At 33.2% G+C, this 23437-nt stretch overlaps 1 protein-coding gene and 1 non-coding gene across 2 annotated transcripts; one reads left to right on the top strand and one right to left on the bottom strand.

Moving 5' to 3' along the window:
* The first annotated feature begins 10268 nt into the window (after positions 1–10268).
* LOC136216024 (small nucleolar RNA R71) lies at positions 10269–10375 on the top strand. The gene has a single exon (XR_010683021.1). It is a non-coding gene; the product is annotated as a small nucleolar RNA R71 (small nucleolar RNA).
* Positions 10376–16413: 6038 nt separating this feature from the next.
* Positions 16414–19193, bottom strand: LOC136227006 (uncharacterized). Its single transcript, XM_066015731.1, has 6 exons — positions 18791–19193; positions 18075–18563; positions 17549–17770; positions 17384–17456; positions 17179–17286; positions 16414–17076 (listed from the first exon to the last, which is right to left on the bottom strand). The coding sequence occupies exons 1-6, from the start codon at positions 18905–18907 to the stop codon at positions 16709–16711; spliced, it is 1377 nt and encodes a 458-aa protein (XP_065871803.1). The 5' UTR covers positions 18908–19193; the 3' UTR covers positions 16414–16708.
* Between the last annotated feature and the right edge of the window lie 4244 nt (positions 19194–23437).

Below are 23437 nucleotides of genomic sequence, written 5' to 3'. Positions count from 1 at the left end.
AATTACATTGGTCTAAATTATATAATATTATTAATAACTAGGCTTAAAGTTCTCCCTATTACGATAACGGGATTGATTGTCTAATGTTGAGCGATTTCCGCAAGTGCACGGTATACGCTTGTAGTAATAAAAGATATCGATCCCACAGGGAACGTTTTTTAACTAAACTTTATTTAATTCGGTTTTAATCACGTGTTTAGGTTTAATAAAAGAAATTCGTTTAATTGATTGAATTGGTTTTTGTAAATTAGGATTAGATAGAAGTATTATATCGAGTTTAGAGAACAATTCCATCTTGCGATTTTGATTACAAGACAGATACTTCCGTAATTGGAATAAATAGTAGGTATAAAACTCATTTTCATAAAGCAAAGAAAGCAACTTTAACTTTGTAAAGATTATGGACATGTAACAATATAAGGATTTACTCAATTAAATGGCTTTGAACCGTAGAAATCTCTCTGGATCGGAGCAGATTGCTACCTTAATCAAACTAGTATTTTATGTCTGATAAGCCGCGATCAACGATCATGTCATCCATAAAAACTAAATCTGTCAAGTGTTCAACAAAGTTCTTATATGAATAAGATGGAATAGAACGTTTTAATAAAAACACCAATTTATCATTTTGAAAATCATTTTGTCAGAACAATATCAAAATAACAACAGTAAGAATGTATTGAGTAAATAAGTATATCATTAATGAAATGTGAATTTTCACAAGTTAACAGAGAATAGAAACTTGGATAGCATTGTAACGAAAACTTTGAGATCCGGGTCGTCAATCTTTCCCTCAAACTCCGTAGGTGCGTCAAACCTCATGCGCTTCAGCCGTCAATTCTTCTCGCTGGATCTTCGGAATAGAGACTAGTCAGTCCACTACCAGAATGAAAACTTGTCTCTGATCTACCTTAGAAACTAAACTAATACTGTGTTTATAACTAATCTAATAACAACTTGTGTATAGCAAGTTTGTTTACACAGAAATGAAATCTAACTTTCTGATTCTTTTCTGAATCATAAAATCAACATAATAACTTTCTTCTCTAATTTCTCTAACTTTTCCAAACTCTCTCAATTTCTGAAATGGATCACTTATTTATAGTTGTTGAAGGGTTGTAAACGATGGGTCGTGTCCGCTGGTGAAGGGTCGCTTTTATCCAAACGAACAATCGCATTTCTTGGATTAAAACATGTGATTTATGTGCAGAATACTTCGCTGTCGCGACTGAGATTCTAAAAATCTCAGTCGCGACAGGGGGTACAAGGTCGAGTTGAAGATTTCGTTCTTCTTCTGTGACGCCTTTCGTAAGTCGCGACTGAGATTATGAAAATCTTAGTCGCGACAGAGAGTTATCTCCCTGTCTCTCGACTGCTTCTCGTCCTCCTTCAGCGTTCTTCTGGCTGTTATGCATTCTCGGTACGTTTTTTAGGTTTTTCCTCCATTTTAGCTCCGTTTTAGCTCCGTTTTAGCTCCTATTTGGATTTAACCAAATAATTAAGTACCTTGCATCAAAGAAGTAAATAAAGACGTAAAAGTATTCCAAATGAATATAATTAGCACGATTTCAATGTAAATTTAACGTATTTATATATGATATTTTAGGTATATTTTGGGCTTAACAAACTCCCACACTTAAGCTTTTGCTAGTCCCGAGCAAAATTTCACTGAATTTATTCTTTAATCAATCTCTTTATAAATAGAACATATATCCATATATCTCTTTGAATTAGTTAAACCGAAAGATAAACTTTCATGGTAATTTTATACGCAAAGTATCAAACTAGCTTGTATAAAAGAGATATATTACTCGTCTTGTATTTCAATTTTTATATTGAAGTATTCAGGACGGTGTAAGCACGCATGTTTTCGAATCTTTCGTCTCAAGGCATTTCTAAGCACAAAATTTCCTTTCCCAAACCTAAACTATTACAAATGTAGATTTATTAAGGACTTAGGTTTAATATATTTGCTTAGTCACGCCCGTGATAAGGGTGGTCTCGTCCGTGACTTTATATGAATTTATTTGCTTTTGTGTTCGTTTAAGAGGTACCGACCATGCCATGGGTGGACGCAATCGTTACTTAAAACTTTAAACACGTTTAATTTTGCTTTAATTTCTAACGTTCCTTTCATACCTCGACCGTGATAAGGGTGGTCGCAATCGTGACCAAAAGTAAACGGTACTTAATGTTCTTCCCTTTCATACCTCGATTGTGATAAGGTTGGTCTCAATCGTGGCCAAAAGTTAAGAATACGACTACTTGATTAAATTAACACGAGTTATAAAATGAAAACTATAAATTGGGAAAAGAAAAATAGCACATTCATCCTATATTGACTTGAAATTCAACATGTATTATGGCTAAAGTTTCCTTAAAAACTTCAATTGGTTTTTAATGTAAGACGAAAAATAATATCGAGCTAAAAAGCTAAAGTTGTTAGTTTGATTTATGCCTATAAACCTAATTGAAAATTGAAAATAAGATTTATATTTATCATGAATTCATGATATAAAATAGAGATTTGAAACTAAAGAAATTTTACTTATATACATTTACTCGAGACGTTTTTGATAAAATCGTATCGGAGATTTGTAAAAATATTTGTAAAAATATAGCCCGTATAGAAATATTATTTCTATCAATAATGATAACCTTAAAATATGCTTAACATTATTTTTGAAAGTTACATTCTTTGAAACATATGAAAAATATAGTTAACAAAAATTTATGTTTATGAAAAATTGCTATTATTTTTAAAAGTGTTGCACTTTATAAGCAAAAATGTTGCATTTGTTTTTGAAAAATGTTGTACTTGACTTAAAATTGAATAACAATATGCAAAATAAATAGCATTCATTCTCATTCGTGGCATTCATTCGTACATAAAATTAAAAATGAATATGAAATATCTCCTCCCACACTTAATTTGGACCATGTCCTCATTGGTGCAAAAAGCGATAAAACACGAAAAATAGTACGAAATTAAATCATACGAATTAGAATTGAAAAGATGGTACGATAACATTCAAACATAAGAATAATAAAGAAAATTGTACCAAACAAAATTAAAAATATTGTACCAAACTTAGCCAAACTTAACAAAACATAATAACGAAAATGAGTTAAAGATAGAAAGGATAAAACCTATCAAGGTGAACTTGGTGGAGAAGGCGTAGCCTCAACTCCTTGGCGTCGGAAGAAAGATAGCAACCGGCGATGAGTAGATTTGTGCTCACGTCTCAACGTAGTGATATTGGCATCCACCGTGTTTATCCTCGAACTCATTTCGGTATTGTTGGCAACGACTTCATCTAACCGCAAATTCATGTGACGGTTATGCTCGTTCATTTGTGTCAAGACACGTTGCCATCCAACTTGTTCTTCTTCATTCGGTTCCACATTTGCTTGCTCGTTGGCATGAACATCAACATTCTCCTCCTCCTCTTCTTCTTCATCAAATTCCGCTTCATCATCCTCTTCAATTAGGGAAGAAGAAGATGAATAGGGTAAAGATTTATGGGGAAGATGAGTGAATCTTGGTATTGGGAAGAGAAAAGATGAGTGATTGGTGGAAAAAAGAGGTGATTTAAATAGGTGTAAGTAATAGGTATTGATTAGGATAGATGAATAGGTAAGTAATTAGTGTAGGAATAGGAAAAGAACCAAAATTTCGCTCAAATCCCGTGACTGGAAGTCGCAAGTCGCGACTGAGATTTTCAAAATCTCAGTCGCAACAACAAGTACGTAGGGGGGTCGAAATTTTACTGAAAGTTGTCCTCTTGCTGTCTCAACTGAGAATTCAGAATCTCAACTGAGATTTTGGAAATTCTGGGTAAAATTGTGACTGTTTTTGATGATTTTAACACTTCTAAACCAATTCCTCTTATAATTAAGTGACATTAATGTGAATATTAATCCCTGAAACTGAGATAAACAAAACTGAAACATTAAATTAAAGGAAAACCAAAGGTTGTTCCTTAAATAAAAGAAATAAACTAAGGAATTAATGCACTTTATTTATTATAATTTAAAATAGAAACAATACCATATTATATATTATAAAAAACATCTTACTCCTAAAAATACAAAATATAAACACTCATATATATAATAAAACCAAACAGAAACTCATATTATATCCCTAAGTAGATGACAGACGACGTGCATTGGCCCTATTAATCTTCGTTTGAATGAAGACTGGCCTCTCTGGTGCAGAAAGAAATGTTGGACCAGAACGAAAAACTCGTTTGACAAGCCCCTCGTTCTCCAAGAACTCGTAGTCTAGAATAGGGAATGGTTCTGTATCAGTCCAACAGACAGAAAGGGTTCCCTTGGCTCCTAAAATGATTCCACAAATGATGTTGGCGAATCCAATCTTCCGTTTCTTCGAACGGGAAGCAGCAACTAACCCCTCCATTAGAATCTTCGAGGAGTTCACTGAGTTGCCTTGGAAAATGTCGCCCAACACATATAAATCAGTATCTTTCACAACATTGCTACTGACTCGACCAAAAAGGTTGTGACAGAGGAATTTATGCAGATACAGCATGGAATTAGAATTGATGGATTTGTTGAAGGCAAGACGTGAATTGAATCGCCAAAATCCTGTTAACATCCTCCATATATCTTTAGAAGTCATATCCCTTCCAGGATGGTGTTGAGTTGTGTCTCGGGGTGGAAAACCAAACCAATTATGTAGTTCTGGATATCCAAAAGTGAAGACCTGCCCCTCACAATGAAAACTGAGACGAACACGTCTCTTGTTGACGAATCGAACAGTGGATAAAAATTCCAGAACCCAATTTCCAATTATAGGAAATTTCATAGAAACAAATTTGGTCCAACCCAAATTAGTCAGATAGCGATCAATGTCTTCGCTTATCCCGAGTTCCTCATTCAGAAACTCGTCCAGATACATCATGCCAAAGAATTGAGCATATCTAAATTGCAGAAAGCGTTTCCCCTCGTCATGGTTATAAATTGGAAACCATGCACCATATCGATCGGAGATATCAACTTTCCCGCTTTGAGCAGAAGTGTGTTTTTGAACATTTTTCAAAGACTTAGTCATGTCTGTGAGAGAGAAGAAATTGAAGTCTGTAGGATTTGAGAATTTTAGAAAGAAATTCAGAAAGATAAAAGGAAATGGTAGAAGTCTGATCCTACAGGAATATATAAGACCTATAAGTGAAAGGTTGTGTCTGTTAAAAAGAAAAATGTGCCAAAGTGATACCTCTTTGATTCAACTGACAGAAATTTTAAAGAAAGAAGACTGTAATCCCTTACAGTTATTTCAATTGCAAAAAGACAGAAAATCTCAACTGAGATTTTCGGAATCTCAATTGAGATTTCCAAATCCTGAAACGTGGAAAATCTCAACTGAGATTTCTGCATATTTAATTTCTCAATAACACTTAACACTTAATGAAATCATTTTCAAAACATGACTAAATTAAAATTTTAATGTTAACAAAACTCATTTGTACACAAAAATAAAAATAAAAATTAAAGTAAATAAAATTAAAAATAAAAATAAATAAATTAAAAAGAATAAGAATAAGAATGATGAACATAAAATAAGAAAAAACTATAAATTAAAAACATGAAAACTAAATAAATTAATTTTCATAGAATTTATCCACGGATTCAATTGCTTGAATTGGAGTTCCGTCGAAATAAATCTTGCAACGGTTACCATTAACCTTAAATCGTTCGCCATTAGACTTTTCTAGCTCCAAAGTTCCGTAATCAAATGTTTTAACAACCAAAAATGGTCCAGCCCATCTAGATTTTAGCTTACCTGGAAATAACTTTAATCTCGAATTAAAAAGTAAGACTTTATCCCCAACATTAAAATTTTTAATTTTGATTTTGGCATCATGCCACTTTTTAACTTTTTCCTTATAAATTCTTGCATTTTCGTAGGACAAATAGCGTAATTCATCCAACTCGTTTAAGTCGAACAAACGCTTTTTCCCTGCGCTTTGCAAATCATAATTAAGGGTTCTTATAGCCCAATATGCTTTATGTTCTAATTCAACTGGCAAATGACAAGCTTTACCATAGACTAATCTATAAGGTGTCATTCTGATAGGTGTTTTAAATGCAGTATGGTATGCCCATAATGCATCGTTAAGTTTATGTGCCCAGTCTCTTCTAGAAGACGAAACTGTTTTCTCAAGTATCCATTTGAGTTCTCTATTTGAAATTTCCGCTTGACCATTCGTTTGAGGATGGTACGGTGTAGAGATACGGTGGTGTACTCCGTATTTTTTCATAAGTGACTCAAAAACTCTATTTACGAAATGAGTACCATCATCGCTTACCATAACTCTAGGAACTCCAAATCGACAGAATATTGAATTTAAAAACTTAACAACTACTTTAGAATCATTTGTCGGGGTTGCAATTGCTTCAACCCACTTTGAAACATAATCTACCGCTACTAATATATAATTTTTGCCAAAAGAAGTAGGAAAAGGACCCATGAAATCGATCCCCCATACGTCGAAGATTTCAACTTCCAATATGTTCGTAAGAGGCATCTCATCTTTCCTTCCTATATTCCCTGTTCTTTGACATTTATCACAGCGGATAATAAATGAACGGACATCTTTAAACAGAGTAGGCCAAAAGAATCTGCATTCAAGTATTCTAGCTGCTGTTTTGCTTATGCTATTATGACCTCCGTAAGCGCTAGCATGACATTCCAACATTATAGAGTCATATTCAAACTCACTAACACATCTCCTAAGTATTCCATCGCCGCATGTTTTGAACAAGAATGGATCTTCCCAAAAATATTTCTTAGCTTCTGAAAAGAATTTCTTCTTTTGCTGAGAAGTCAATCCATCTGGCACAACATATGCAGCTAAGTAATTGGCTATATCCGCATACCATGGAGCTATGACACTTTGTACTTGCATGAGATGTTCATCAGGGAAATCATCTTGAATGCCTGATGTTTCACCGATGGGACCGTTTTCATCCTCAAGTCTTGATAGATGATCGGCGACCAGGTTTTCAACTCCCTTTTTGTCTTTAATCTCAATGTCAAATTCTTGCAATAATAAAACCCATCTAATAAGACGCGGTTTTGCATCTTTCTTAGCAAATAAATATCGTAAAGCTGCTTGATCTGTATAAATGATGACTTTAGATCCTAATAAATAAGATCGGAACTTATCACATGCAAAAACTACTGTAACATTTCTTTTTCAGTTGTGGTGTAATTTAACTGTGCACCGGACAATGTGTGACTCGCATAATATATAACATGAAGTTTCTTATCTTTCCTTTGACCTAATACACATCCAACAGCCAAATCACTCGCATCACACATAATTTTGAAAGGTAGATTCCAATCGGGTTTCGATATTATAGGTGTACTGACTAAAGTCATTTTCAAAGTATTGAAAGCTTGTAAACAATCTTTATTAAAATCAAAAGTTGAATCTTTCATAAGCAAATTAGTAAGTGGTTTGGAGATTATAGAAAAGTTCTTTATAAACCTTCTGTAAAAACCTGCATGACCTAAAAATGATCTTACTCCCTTAACAGTGGTTGGTGGGGGTAATTTTTCTATAACTGAAGTCTTTACTCTGTCCACTTCTAAACCTTTTGCAGATATCTTATGACCTAAAAAAATTCCTTCGTCTACCATGAAATGACATTTTTCCCAATTTAATACTAAATTCGTTTCCTCACATCTAGACAATACTTTATCTAAGTTCTGTAAACATGCATCGAAAGAATCTCCATAAACTGAAAAATCATCCATGAAAACTTCCATTATATCTTCAATGAAGTCATTAAATATTGCTGTCATACATCGTTGAAACGTTGCTGGTGCATTACATAGACCAAAAGGCATTCTCCTATATGCAAATGTTCCGTAAGGACATGTGAAGGTTGTTTTGTCTTGGTCATCCGGGTAAATGTAAATTTGAAAGAATCCGGAATAACCGTCTAGGAAACAGTAAAATGCATGACCAGCTATCCTTTCGATCATTTGATCAATGAAAGGTAGAGGAAAATGATCTTTCCTGGTTGCTTTGTTTAGGTTCCTATAGTCTATACAAACCCTCCAACCGGTGGTGGTTCGTGTAGGTATCAGTTCACCTTCATCATTTCTTACAACAGTTATGCCTCCCTTTTTAGGTACACAATGGATTGGACTAACCCATTCACTATCCGAGATCGGATAAATGATTCCATTGTCTAAAAGTTTAGTAATCTCATTTTTGACTACTTCTTTCATGTTCGGATTTAAGCGTCTTTGCCTATCCGCTTTAGGTGGCTTATCCTCTTCTAAGTGAATTCTATGCATTACGATACTAGGATTAATTCCTTTTAAGTCTGAAATTTTTCATCCCATACTTCATATCCTATTTCTAACAACTTCTTTCAATTTGTCTTCTTGATCGTTTGTTAATTTGTTAGAAATAATTATAGGTAGAGAATCGCCTTCTCCCAAGAAAGCGTACCTCAAATGACTGGGTAACTCTTTAAGTTCTAATTTAGGGGGTGTTACAATTGAAGGCGGAACTGGTCCATCTTCTCGAATCAAAGGCTCTGGGTCCTTATCATCTAATTCCTCACCTATTATAGGTTCAATTATTTCTTCACTCTGAATTACATCATTGACACATTCCTCGACTAAATCAAGTTTCATACAAGCGAATTCTTCCATAGGGTATTTCATCGCTTTGTTCATATTAAACTCGATCTTATCTTCTCTTATCCTTAAAACTACCTTCCCTTCCGACACATCTACTAGAGCGCGTCCCGTGTTCATAAACGGTCTACCAAAAATTAAAGGGCAATTTACATCATATGCAAAGTCTAATATAACAAAATCGGTAGGAAAAATAAATTTATCAACTTTGACCAAAACATCTTCAATTATACCATATGGCCTCTTAGTGGTTTGATCCGCTAATTGCAAAACCATATTGGTACGTTTAATATCTTCTTCTAAACCTAACTTGTTAAAAATAGACAATGGCATTAAGTTTATACTTGCTCCTAAATCACAAAGACAACTTGGGAATTCAATATCTCCCAACTTACACGGAATAGTAAAACATCCGGGATCTTTGAGTTTAGTGGGCAAATTACTTGATACTATTGAACTACAGTCTTCAGTTAACGAAATGGATGAAATTCCTTCCCAACTGATTTTCTTCGGAATCAAATCTTTTAAAAACTTACCATAGTTAGGAATTTGTGTGATTGCATCCATGAATGTTAAATTGATATGCAAATTTTTAAGTTTATCCGAAAACGTTAAAAGTTGTTTATCATAGTCCTTATTTCGAACTTTGTGCGGAAAAGGTGGTTTGGGTACAAAAGTTTTGGTACTTGTGTCAAATGGTGAACTATTTGTGTTTAAGATATCTTCTTTGGATTTTGATAAATCAGTTCCTGGTAATGTTGCATCTTTGGGCATTTCAGGCCCTTGATAATTTTTCCCTGAACGAAGAGTGATAGCTTTCACCTGCTCTTTCGGATTTTCTTCCGTATGGCTGGGAAGACTTCCCTCTTTTCGGGATGGAATTGATTTAGCAAGTTGACCAATTTGAACCTCCAAATTATGGATGCTAGATGAGTGGTTTTTAATAAGCTGGTCGAATTTATTTTCGATCCGTTTAAAACCATCATCGTGATTACTTATTTTTCCACTGATAGCATCTATAAACTTGTCGATTTTAGAAGATAAAGTGTTAATCGTATCTCTTGACTGATTTTGATAATTAGTGGTACGATTTTGATTAGCACTTGCATTATTGTTACTGTTATCTTTCCAGTTAAAGTTAGGATGATTCCTCCATCCAGAATTATAAGTATTAGAATAAGGATTATTAGTTTGGTTTTGCCCTTGGACAAAATTTACCTGTTCGATCTCACTCATATTTTCGTAATCCACATCCGTTTGGATTGGATTACCATTGGTATCGCGTGGTGCCATAAATTTGTCAATTTTGTGCGATAAAGCAGAAAATTGGGCTTGTAGCATCACGACTGGATCAAGTTCAACTATACCTTTAACTGATGGTGTGGTTGAGGATGATGGTTTTGCCACCGGCATATGTCCATGTTCCGCGGGCCACATACTGCTGTTGATTGCCATTTCCTCCAAAAGTTCTCTCGCTTGGGCTGATGTTTTCTTCATAAATAGTCCTCCCGACATAGCATCTAATGAACCCCTAGTTGTAGGATTTAGTCCATTGTAGAATGTTTGCATTAAAAGTTCAGCGGGTAATTGGTGGTGTGGGCATAAACGTTGAAGTTCTTTAAAACGTTCCCAAGTTTCATAAAGAGTCTCATTATCATTTTGAGAAAAAGATGTTAACTCTTTTATAACTCTTGCGGTTTTTGCTAAAGGAAAATATTTTGATAAAAATGCTTGGGCTAATTGTTCCCAAGTGGCAAAAGTTGCGGCTGGCATAGAAGTTAACCATTCTTTGGCTCTATCTTTCAAAGTGAAAGGAAAGAGGCGAAGTTTGATTGCTTCTGCAGTCACATCTGGGATTTTTAAAGTGTCACAAATTTCAAGGAAATTTGTTAAATGGGTGTTAGGATTTTCGTTAGGTAACCCGTAAAATGTTACATTATTTTGCAACATATTAAGCAAAGCTGGCTTAATTTCAAATTGGTTTGCGGTGATTCTGGGTCTAACGATACTATTGGTCACACCGGCCACACCTGGCCTAGCGTAATCCATAAGTGTTGGTGGGTCTACCATTTTTTCTGGCTCGGTATATGTTTTTACTGGAGTCTTATTTTTGTTTTTCTTGTTTTTCTTGTTCTTCCTAATGGTTTTCTCAATTTCTGGGTCTATAGGGTCTGGTACAATGCCTGAACTTCGAGAACTGCGCATGAACCTGAAATCTTGCATGAACCGAAACTACCTACAAAACAGAATTTGAAAAATAAATAAATTAGTAAATGAAAATTATTAAATTATAAAAGTTAAAATAAGTATGTTTAAACCTAGATTCGAAATAAAACACGAAAAATTTAAAATTTTATCAAAAATTTTGGCGTTCCCCGGCAACGGCGCCAAAAACTTGTTGAGCGATTTCCGCAAGTGCACGGTATACGCTTGTAGTAATAAAAGATATTGATCCCACAGGGAACGTTTTTTAACTAAACTTTATTTAATTCGGTTTTAATCACGTGTTTAGGTTTAATAGAAGAAATTCGTTTAATTGATTGAATTGGTTTTGGTAAATTAGGATTAGATAGAAGTATTATATCGAGTTTAGAGAACAATTCCGTCTTGCGATTTTGATTACAAGACAGATACTTCCGTAATTGGAATAAATAGTAGGTATAAAACTCATTTTCATAAAGCAAAGAAAGCAACTTTAACTTTGTAAAGATTATGGACATGTAACAATATAAGGATTTACTCAATTAAATGGCTTTGAACCGTAGAAATCTCTCTGGATCGGAGCAGATTGCTACCTTAATCAAACTAGTATTTTATGTCTGATAAGCCGCGATCAGCGATCATGTCATCCATAAAAACTAAATCTGTCAAGTGTTCAACAAAGTTCTTATATGAATAAGATGGAATAGAACGTTTTAATAAAAACACCAATTTATCATTTTGAAAATCATTTTGTCAGAACAATATCAAAATAACAACAGTAAGAATGTATTGAGTAAATAAGTATATCATTAATGAAATGTGAATTTTCACAAGTTAACAGAGAAGTAGAAACTTGGATAGCATTGTAACGAAAACTTTGAGATCCGGGTCGTCAATCTTTCCCTCAAACTCCGTAAGTGCATCAAACCTCATGCGCTTCAGCCGTCAATTCTTCTCGCTGGATCTTCGGAATAGAGACTGGTAAGTCCACTACCAGAATGAAAACTTGTCTCTGATCTACCTTAGAAACTAAACTAATACTGTGTTTATAACTAATCTAATAACAACTTGTGTATAGCAAGTTTGTTTACACAGAAATGAAATCTAACTTTCTAATTCTTTTCTGAATCAGAAACTCAACATAATAACTTTCTTCTCTAATTTCTCTAACTTTTCCAAACTCTCTCAATTTCTGAAATGGATCACTTATTTATAGTTGTTGAAGGGTTGTAAACGATGGGTCGTGTCCGCTGGTGAAGGGTCGCTTTTATCCAAACAAACAGTCGCATTTCTCGGATTAAAACATGTGATTTATGTGCAGAATACTTCGCTGTCGCGATTGAGATTCTGAAAATCTCAGTCGCGATAGGGGGTACAAGGGCGAGTTGAAGATTTCGTTCTTCTTCCGTGACGCCTTTCGTAAGTCGCGACTGAGATTATGAAAATCTCAGTCGCGACAGAGAGTTATCTCCCTGTCTCTCGACTGCTTCTCGTCCTCCTTGAGCGTTCTTCTGGCTGTTATGCGTTCTCGGTACGTTTTTTAGGTTTTTCCTCCATTTTAGCTCCGTTTTAGCTCCTATTTGGATTTAACCAAATAATTAAGTACCTTGCATCAAAGAAGTAAATAAAGACGTAAAAGTATTCCAAATGAATATAATTAGCACGATTTCAATGTAAATTTAACGTATTTATATATGATATTTTAGGTATATTTTGGGCTTAACATCTAACTATACACATCATTTCCCTATATAAATTTAATTGTTTTGAATTATCTTCCTTACACACATATGCCAAATATACTAAATTTAACACCATGATTTTATATTTTCTTACATTTATTGCTTCAATTATTTCCTCATATTTTTTTTTTATATCTCCATGGTAATCCTCCATACAAAATCTTTAACTTCCATTTCTCACAGCCAATAGGATATCTCGTATTTAGGATATCTTGAATTTCCTTGTTAATAGTCGTAATATGATCCATTAAACCTCTACCCCGTTACATTTCTTTTTACAGGATTTTCAAATGAAATAGCTCGATTATTTCCCTCTTATGGAACTTATAAACTCTCAAAATATCATTATTACAATTATACTCTTGCTTTTTTTGTACTTGATGGTTATATTGTTATAGAATAATATTATTTATTTTGGTTACAATTACGTTTGTGGAAAATTTTATTTTATACATCATGATTGAATTTGTAAGCTATGAATACTTTTAGGAATTAGTCCACACCAGTTTGTGAAATACTTTGGTGGACTTGAAATTAGGTTTTAGTTTTTTTATTGCTCCGGAGTGATTAAATAGTGGATTAGAGTCTCAATTTTTTTTCCTATTGCATAATTTGAATAGAAATAGGAAATAGAGTTTTTTTTTTTTTTTTGAAATTTTTTTAACTCTATAATTAATTTAACTAGGTTTCTTGTTGTTGCTTCATGCTTTGAAGAGTGAGGATGTTGGGTAGGAACGTTTCAAGTTCTTATCTTATGTAGTTTTTATAGGGTTTTAGTGTTATTAGGGATCTCATATATTGAGTGAGTGATTGTCATGCAGTAACATGCTTGGAAGGTGTTTTTTATTTCCTCTTGCTGTACAGTTGGCCCAATGTCCACGATGTCCACCGGTATGTCCCGTAACGTCCCGATGAATAGTAAAATGACGGTTTTGCTCCTAGGCACTTTCTCTTAGCCCTTTGATTTTATGCGGTCCGTGACACCTTTCTCTTGGTTATGCGGGTCATGACAATTAGCATGGGATAACATCATAGGATTTCGGTCCTAGACATTTGGGATCGGAATATTGATACAATTGGGGGCATTCGTTTTTCATAGTCAGAGATGAAATTCTTAGATTTATGAAGACGAACAATTGCGAAAGCATCGTGTATCTAGATGATTGTTGGTTGTGATTGAAAGGTGGTTGTTTTCTTTATCGATGTTAGTGAGTTTTGATTTGTTTGAAGTAAGAATTTTGATCGAATGAAAAAAACAGGTGGAAGAATTTATATGTGAGATCGAATATATAGAAAATTTGCGATGAAAAATTCTATTATGATTATGGGAAAGAAACCAAAACTTCGATCTGATTAACTGAAACATTTATTCAATAGCTTGCATATAGCCATGTAACAGCACTAGCAAAGGTGTGTACAAAAATAATATGAATATAGGAATGTAAAAAACTACCCACCCTTGAATTTTGCTTGTTGGATAGAAATTTGATGCATATCGGTGGATGCACACCAAAGCGAGAGCTTCATCTCCTTCAACTTTTTATTTTTTGTCCAACTCTTTCCTTTGCAAAACGAGATATACAGACACGTGGAACCAAGGGCGAATCCAGGATTTCTCCCTCATGGGGGCAAACAATACGACTAAAATAATTTTATCCAAAAAATAATAATTATAGAAAACCAGGGATCAAAGCTCAAGTTCAAGTAAAATAGTAGCAGAAATATCAAATCAAAATTCAAGTAGGAGCAAAAAAATACCAAAGCAGAGAGGCAAAGATCGGAGATGGAGTGCTGGACCAATGATCCAATTACGGAGAGATTGGCTGTCGATTTTGATTTAATCTTACTTAGGATTAATGATTTCAATTTAGGCTTAAGAAGAAAGAGGAATTGAGGAAGAAGAACTAAAGAGATTAAAGAGAGTAAGAGAGACCGATGATTTGTTTTAGGACCTATTTAGTTTTACATTTAAATATTTACTTTTTATTTTTTTTATTTTTGTTGTAAATAAAACGACATAGTTCTAATTAAATAAAACGACGTTGTTTTGCTTTAAAACATAATTAAAAAAAATAAAATTAAATTTAAAACCATTCTTCATCCTCAATTATAAAATCAGTAAACCCTAAACCTCCATTGATGAAGGGGGGCAAAGCTCTTAAACTTCAAAATTAATACCTAAATTTTTTAAAAAATACAAATGTCAGTGGGGGCAACTGCCCCCACTGCCCCCATGTTGAATTCTCCCCTGCGTGGAACCATATATATTTTAGCCATCTATAAAATAAATAAATTATACAGTATAAGTTTATCATTTTTACTTCATATTTTCAAATAAAACATATATTTCATTACAATATACATATTATTTTTTATTTATAACATTATACAACTATTATTTTTAACATAATACAACTATTGTTTTTACTTCATATTATTTTTAACATTACACAACTGTTATTTTTAACATTATACAAAGTTAACACATCCTTATCTAAACATAATTTCTAACATTTTTATACCATTTAAAAAAATATTTATTCTATGCATATTATACTTTCTAATATTATATTTTTAACATTTGGTGCTCTTTGGTCTATAAATATTATTTTAGTTTATGAATAATATAATTTCTAACACATTATATTTCTAACCTCTTATTATTATTATTATTATTGAGAAAATATTTCTAACTTATATTTCATATATCTTAACATAATTTCTAACATCTTTTATAACATTTTAAAAATGTAGTCAATGCATATTATAACCCCCCTATTAGATTTTAAATTTTAACATTTGTAATATTTTTTTGAAACAATAATTGTAGTCTATATATGTTGATAATATTAAGTTTAACTAAATTTTTAATAAAAAAAATATTGAATTAAAAACACAAGATTAGGAAATGTAGCTAAAAAATTTGTTATTACTATCCAATAGATTTAACTACAAAAAAGAAAAACATATGTTAGTTAATATTATTATCATTTGAACTAGTTAAGAATATTTTTACATACAAAATATCAACCATAAAATATATAAAACTATACTAGCATTTAAAAAATTCTAAGCATAATTATAAAAAAAAATTACAATATTAAGTCAATTAAGAGATTTAAAAAAAATTAGAATTTAGATTTAAAACTATATTAACTTTTACAAAAAAAATCTAAACAAAATTGGGATATTAAGTTAACTAGTATATTTTTTAATTAAATTATTTTTATATCATTTATGTAAACTTAACCAAATTAATTTAAAAAAAAATTAACTTAACTAAATTAAGAAAAAAAAGAAGGAAGTTAACTAAATTAATTAATTAAAATAAATTACATACCCGCAAGATGAAGAAAATAAGGGCGGATTGCATTGGAACTTCCTTTTCCCTTTCTCTTTATGGTCTTTTGACCCGTGAAGATGTGAGAAGGGACTTAAGTGAGAAGTCCCTTCTCACTACAAGATTCCTTCCCTTTTCACTATAAAATAAGCCATCTTTGTATTTTGTACCATAAAATCACTTTGAACATTACGAGCCTACTGGGATATTGTCCAAACTTAAACTTAAGTAACCGTCGGCAAGATTTATCCCCCTAGCCCCACCACCAACAATTCTCAAACATGTTGGACATAATTCGAAACTGCTGATACAGTGCATTCAAAGTAGTTTCATCTTTCAATTTCACAAAGCAACCATATAGCCCATAAGGAACAAGACTATTCTGTTTCAAAGTTTTGCATTGTATCAGAAGTTTCAATTCATTTAAGCTAAACGGAAAACTTGAATGCTAATTTCACCTTATATACTGATGCAGTTAGTCTACAACATACTTAATGTAGCTTTCAGATACTCAAGGATGAAAACACCAACTTGAACATGCAAAAATAATTTTACAACATAACAAAAACTATCAGTTGAAGTCCCAAACCGCACCAAGCAGAAGCTCCCAATTTCAACATGTTGCAGTAAGTCATGGAGAGAGTCGCAACTGCTTGGATGAGCAGAGCTGCCGAGGCGCCCTTTTACATTCTCATTTCGCTAATTTTAAGCCATCTAAAATACAGGTAGTTATAAATGCCTTTAATCATCTGAGCTATACTCACTCGATTCTGGCAATAGGGGCACAGCAGCGCAGCAGAATAACTCCTTGTCCTTGAGGAGAAGACAGCTTCCATCCGAATTCCATTTCAGATCCGTTATGTTAAAATGCGGCAAAGGATTGCTCACACAGTAAGCACCAGAAGGAGTCCACATATACAAGTGGCAACTGCCAGTGCATAGAACAAGCCGTGTGCATGTTGGATCCCAGGCAGCTGCTCTGATGGGATCTTTCTGCACTAAAATAGCAGCAAGCTCAAGATGATGTATGTCCCATATCCAAAGGGCAGTTGGCATGCTATCGTTCCGTGTGCAGATATACTGGCTGTCACTACTCCAAGACATGAGACCTGTTGATAAAAGTTAAGGTAATTGTATATTAAGCAAGAGGCTCTTAACAAAGTTAATGAGTTGGTGAGGAATACATGGTCTTAAATTGGAGAAAGGATTACCAATTCCTTGTTTAGGGTTGGGTTTCTCTGTAGGAGGTTTCTGGAAAGGCAATGTAATGGGTACTTCTGTGACCTCATACCTAACCCTGAAGTGTCCTTCTGCAGCATCTTTTTAGGAGGAAGAAAAAGCTCAAGTAATTCAAAATAAGAAAGAGGTATGGAGTATTAAAACTATTTATGCAAATAAATAAATAAAAGTGCATACCAGGATTGCCTGGGAGAAACTCATCATTCAGACATAGTTCGGACATGTCAAGATGCAATGGCTCATCCACCTCCTGAAATTGAAAGGCAAAGCATACTTAAGATACTGATAACTGTTTAATTCATCCCTGAAACCAATTCATTGTAAACAGGGGAAACCAATTACCTTGAAGACAGGAGCACAACAAGGAGGACGAACAGTAGATAGGTGCATAAACTCAGCGAAAGTTTTCCAGGTCAGGTGGTTGAGAACCCGCAACATCTGATCATAACTACCCACAGCTAGAAACTGGCCACAAGGAGACCAAGAAACACTTTTGACACCTAGTCCACTTTCATATGCTTGATACTTAAACAAGCACCTTCCATCTGGGGAATAAATTAGAACCTGAATCAAATTACCTAACCATAAGCTCTTGACCTTTTCTGAAGGACATAGTTAAAATTTGAAACTAAAATACATGGGAAAGTGAAATGCTTATTGCAAATAAACCATTTGATATAGAAAAGGGCATTGTTAAAGAAAAAAGAAGAAAAAAAAAATCAAAAACTACCACCAACAAAATAAAAGGGTAGGCTGAATTCCATGAACAGGATTTTTCTCTTGATAACTTCACAGCTTTTAATATGCAAGGAATCATGGTAAGCATGCAAGAAAAAGGCAATAAAAAAACATGAAGATCACTCAATACCTTGTATTCTAGAGAAGAATCCCATATCACTATAGCACTATCATCCGGAGACCATTCAATATCAGCCAAATCCAACGTGTCCACAGCAAAAGTACCCATAATCTCCCATGCATAACATGACAATAGATTTATATAATCCTTGCAATCACGCCTGGTGCAAATTGCAGCAAATTTTCCATCTTTAGTAAAAGCAATCCCTTTGGAAACATGTTTTGGCCACTGTACATGAACACATGCTGTGTTCAAAAGTGACCAAACTGTTAAGCGCAATTGAAAATCCGATATGGTAAGTATATGACGGCTATCTGGACTCCATCTAGCATAAGCGATACCAGCAGGACCTTCATCTATTTTACATGTCCATTCAGGTTGGGTCAATGACCACGCTTGTATCATTGGTCTTTTATATAGACCACAGAGAATGTATTCCGAATCTAGTGCCCATTCAATATAGCTTACCTTATCTAGACATGAAAACAACTGTACGACCTGCACCACAATTCAGAAATCATAAAATTGAACAGCACAAGTTAGCAACTCGGCATTTGGCCTATTCAAAAACAGCTGAGACAGTAAGCAATCAGCATTGTGCGTCGAATACAAACCTAACTCCTGATTACAATCTTAAATTTTGCCACATTTTTCGGCATTCAAGCACGTTATCACATAAATTATATCAAATTAGGAAAAGAAGTTCAAACAAGAAGAAAGCGCACCTTAAATGACAAAGTATCACGAATCACCAAACGATAATCAACGGCGACGGCGATGTATCTAGAGTTGGGCGAGAAACAACAGGGACCAGTCTGCTTATAAGAGTCGGTGAACTCCATTTTCCTGATCTCATCAACAACATTCTAACAAATCAAAGCCAAAATCAAAAGGATCTTCCATTTCGATCGAAACAAAAGAAGGTACGGATCTACGAGGGGACAGGAGTACGGAATTTTTTAATTTCCAAGTGAGTGAACTGAGGGACAGAGAATTTTTACTATGGTGTGTGGCGCTACTGTTCTGGTGGATGCAAATCCTAGGTTCGGAATTTCGAAATGAATGGGGGCACAACCCTCATTGGCCTAGTCCTTAACCTTTGAAATAGTGCATATTTATCCTGGATTGCTATAATCAATGATCACTGCCTACACTTTCGCATTTTCTTTTAAACTCAAAAAACTGAAAAAAATTCAAATTTTTTCGAAATTAAAAAATTCGAACAACATTCATGGGACTTAAACACCATAGAGAAAAAAGACTAATGATTCCTTAAATAAGTATTTTTATTTGAAAATCGAATCGAAAACACGAGTTTCATCTCCGGATTCAGAAACAAAACTCGTTGAATATGTGCTAAACGGGTAATTCACACCATCTGTCCTAGACAAAAACAGATGAACTACCCGTTTCCACCTATCCATTTCTGCCTAGGCGGAAACGGCTAGTTCATCCGTTTCTGCCTAGGGCAGATGGTGTAAATCATCCGTTTAGGCCAATTTGGATGGAATTTTTTTTATATACTGATTAGATCGATTAGTTTTTGGAGACGAATTTCAATTAGTGTAAATAGGAACTGTAGTTATTCGATTTCCTCGACGTTCTCGAGTCCATCTTTCAGAAATCCAATTTTTAGCTCGGGAGAAAGAGGATATTAAGTTTTTGAATGGAAAACTGAAAAGAGCGAAAATGTTCAAGAGGGGACGGTGATAAATAATTTGGGAGCGGTAAATAGCAAAATCCTATTAAAAATCGGAATCCGAAATGATAATTGGATCAGGATCAATTAGTTCAATGGATTGATTCAGATTGGTTAAATCGAATGACCTTATAAACAATATATATATATATATATTTAATTTAAATTAAATTATAAAATTTATTAAGACTTTTTAATTTTATTTTATACATATTTAAAATTTAAATACTAAGTAAATTTTGTTTATATTGCAAAGATGAATTAAGTTTTTACTAATATTTATCAAAAATATATAAATAATAAATAATATTTTAAATTTTATGTATTACTATAATATATAATATATATAAGTATATAGTGTTGTTATTAAACACAAATTGAAAGCTTGTTTAATAGTAAAATGTATAGAGTCTGGATCGGTTCTGACAATTTAGGGGTCCTAGACAAAATAAATAATAAGGGTCCATTTAATAATAAAAAATGTATACTTAATAAAATCCTTCGAAAAGCGATTTTTAAATATTAATTTTTTTCCATTCGAATCACTATTCTACTATTGTCATCGTTCATACAAAATTCTTCTAAAAACCATCGCCCCATCGCCTCCTAAAGTCTCACTTGCAAAACAAGATATACAATTCTCATAAGAAGCGGTTTCTTCTAGCATTTTAAGATGCAAAATCATTAATGATAGCATCAACGTCAATATTTTCTAACATATTCTTCAAGTTGCTAAACCATTCAATCTTTCCTGCGACATTAATGATCTTAAGTATGTTTTTATTAATTTAAGTTTTGAAAAACGTCTTTCAGCTGATGCAATTGTTACATGAACAGTTAATAAAATTCTATAAGCAATTGAAACATTAGGATAACAATCTGCAGATTTGACAAACATAAGAATTTCAGTGGCGGATAACAATTCTGTCGGCAGAGTCATTTGTAAAATTTTCAATTCAGAATAAAGATCCTCCAAATCAACATCTGATAAATTTTCATGAGAAAATGTTGAGTAAAAATGAGCAAAACATCCTCTCAACTCACTATCATTTAATGACTTTAACTTATTTGATTCATATAAAAATCCAACAATGTTTTGAATTGTTTTCAATTGCTCAAACCTTTCATTTAGCGATTTAATTGTCATATCTACCACAACCATAAAAATAATCAATTCTAAATGACTTTTCAGGCTACTTCATTCTCATTGTTCTCCCCAAATTATTTTTTCCTAATAACACGACGTTTGGTAGGAAAGGTAGGCTCTACATCCATTGACTGCAAGATTTTTAGCAATATCAATAATATTTGTAAACCCTTCACTTCTAAACTTTTTGAAGTACTGAAGAAAAATAGACAAGCCTAGGCATAGCGGAATAATAAATTTTTATCTATTTTATCTATTTCCCTTTTTCAAGATCTGTTAATTATTATTTCATACAAAGAATGATAAAATGAAATACCTTATCTGACGAACTATCTACAGTTGCAAATGAAGTGCCCACAACTCTTAATCCATGAGTCATGAACAATGATTAACACAGAAAAGAAGAACTATTAACGATCAACCTTAATTAATAGCAATCGCAATGATTGCCTCTAAAGGAATCGACACGAGATCAAAGAGAGAGTAAGAAAGATAGTAATTTAGCCGGGATAATTTCGGAACAGTTCCTTAGCCTCTTGCTTTTGTGTTGGCCGAAATTTACAGGGAGACGGGTCTATTTATAGATTTCTCAAACTCTTGCATTAGTTAATTAATTAATTAGAATTCTATTCAGAATAGAATTACTAATTAGATAATTAAATAAATACTTATTATTATCTAAATAATAACTAATTATATTTAGACAATAACACTAATCTAATTGGCTATTTAATTTATATTAGGGATAAATAATTAGAGTTATAATCACATTAAAACCTCTAATTAATATTATCAGATAATCTTATGATTTAATTTACAATTATAATCCAATTATAATTATTAATCAAATTAATTTATCCCTAATTACACTCTAAATTTCGGCCCATGTAGTATTGTCCCACTAATTACAGTTTCGTCCTCTGGTTCCAAGTCCAATGTGCGACCCATTAGGTCCTTATTGCTACTAGCCATATATATCCTTTGAAATTAATTCATCCTTATTATTTCAACATGTATATAACGGAATGTCTTCGCGAGCTGTTACTGGCAGAACCTAAGACATTCCCCCAGTACAAATAAGAAGTCAGGTTGAATACTGACTTTAACTTTTCCGCATTAGGTGCAGTATAATTCGATCCTTCATCAATTATATCATGTGGTCAATTCTTTATAACCATGGAACGTGTCAATGTTATATATAACGAAGAGTCTGTTTTTACTTGTTCAGGTTGAATTTACTCTGAAAGATAAGTTAAGTGAAATTTCTATTTCTACTTTTAACTTTATCACCTTGCAAGGATTTCAGTCAATTCACCACAAACGGCTATTTGGATATATCTCTCATTTATCAGGAGTGACGAATGCTCAATCTAACATTAATTATTCTGCAATTACTTTATATGATACCCAACCATACTCTCACACACCCCAGGGCCTCCTCTGTAATGGATCATGCTCGCACAGAATCAAAACATCACACTCCATAATCCAGAATCACTAATTAATGAATGTTTGAGTCTGAGGATTAGTTATACATACTAATACCAATGAAATGAACAGTTGACACTCAGATAAATCTATTCATACTGTTATCGCAAGTCGGGCTCCAATCCTAATGAACTCCTTCACTGGATCCATGTAACTGTCTAGATATCTCCATATCTAAAGCTTGTGAGATCGGCTCTCTATCTCGACAGAAAACACTGTTACATGCAAGCCTCAACAGTAATATGTCAACCCCTATAACACATTACTTGACTTGGGTTGATTTTAAGTTTATTGGTCTATTATAAAGTATAGGTTCACTTCATGCTTGTATGAACACTTTATAACTACTTAAATAAACTTGGGATTACTTTCTTTATGAAAGATTAATGCCTTTTATATATAGTTTTAGTTATACTAAATCTTATTAAAACAAATGATTTAAATGAACAATTTATTTGTTAATATTTATACCCTAAAACAATTGTCTATAGGACATAAAACCCAACAAGTACGATATCACTCCTTCTATTTGTTGCTTCACTCTTTGACTTTGCATCATTTACACAAGAATCATATAATTCTCACAAAACTAATTTTATTTGGGGACATTGAAATTTAATAGTTTTGACACTGTTAATTCTACTCTCCCAACGAGTATTTGATGTTAGAACTGGAACTCAGAAAACAGGAAAAGACCGAACAAAAAATAAATGGGCAGAGTCGCGGATAATGTCGCTTTCTTTAAGACGTTCGCGGAACTGCCAGAAAGTGCAAACAGTGTAATTTTCTGGTCGCCTCCAAGATAAAACAGCCCACTCAATGAAAATACAAGTTTGTATTGCACAGTACAAGCTTGGTCAAAATACACTCAATTAATTATGCTCAGTATCAATTTGAAAAGAAAGAAGATAAATTTTAGAATTTGGAGATCAAACAGTAGTATTTCGACTGAATGAAAAAAAATAGCTTTAGGAGTGATTGCTTCGTCTGTCAACAAAGGAGCAAAAGGGTCCTATTTATACTTGCTGATCATGGACC

This window comes from Euphorbia lathyris, chromosome 1 (assembly GCF_963576675.1).
Source record: "Euphorbia lathyris chromosome 1, ddEupLath1.1, whole genome shotgun sequence".
NCBI classification, from domain to species: Eukaryota; Viridiplantae; Streptophyta; class Magnoliopsida; order Malpighiales; family Euphorbiaceae; genus Euphorbia; species Euphorbia lathyris.
Note: the sequence above shows the minus strand (reverse complement) of the source record. Positions and strands in the feature narration are given on the sequence as shown.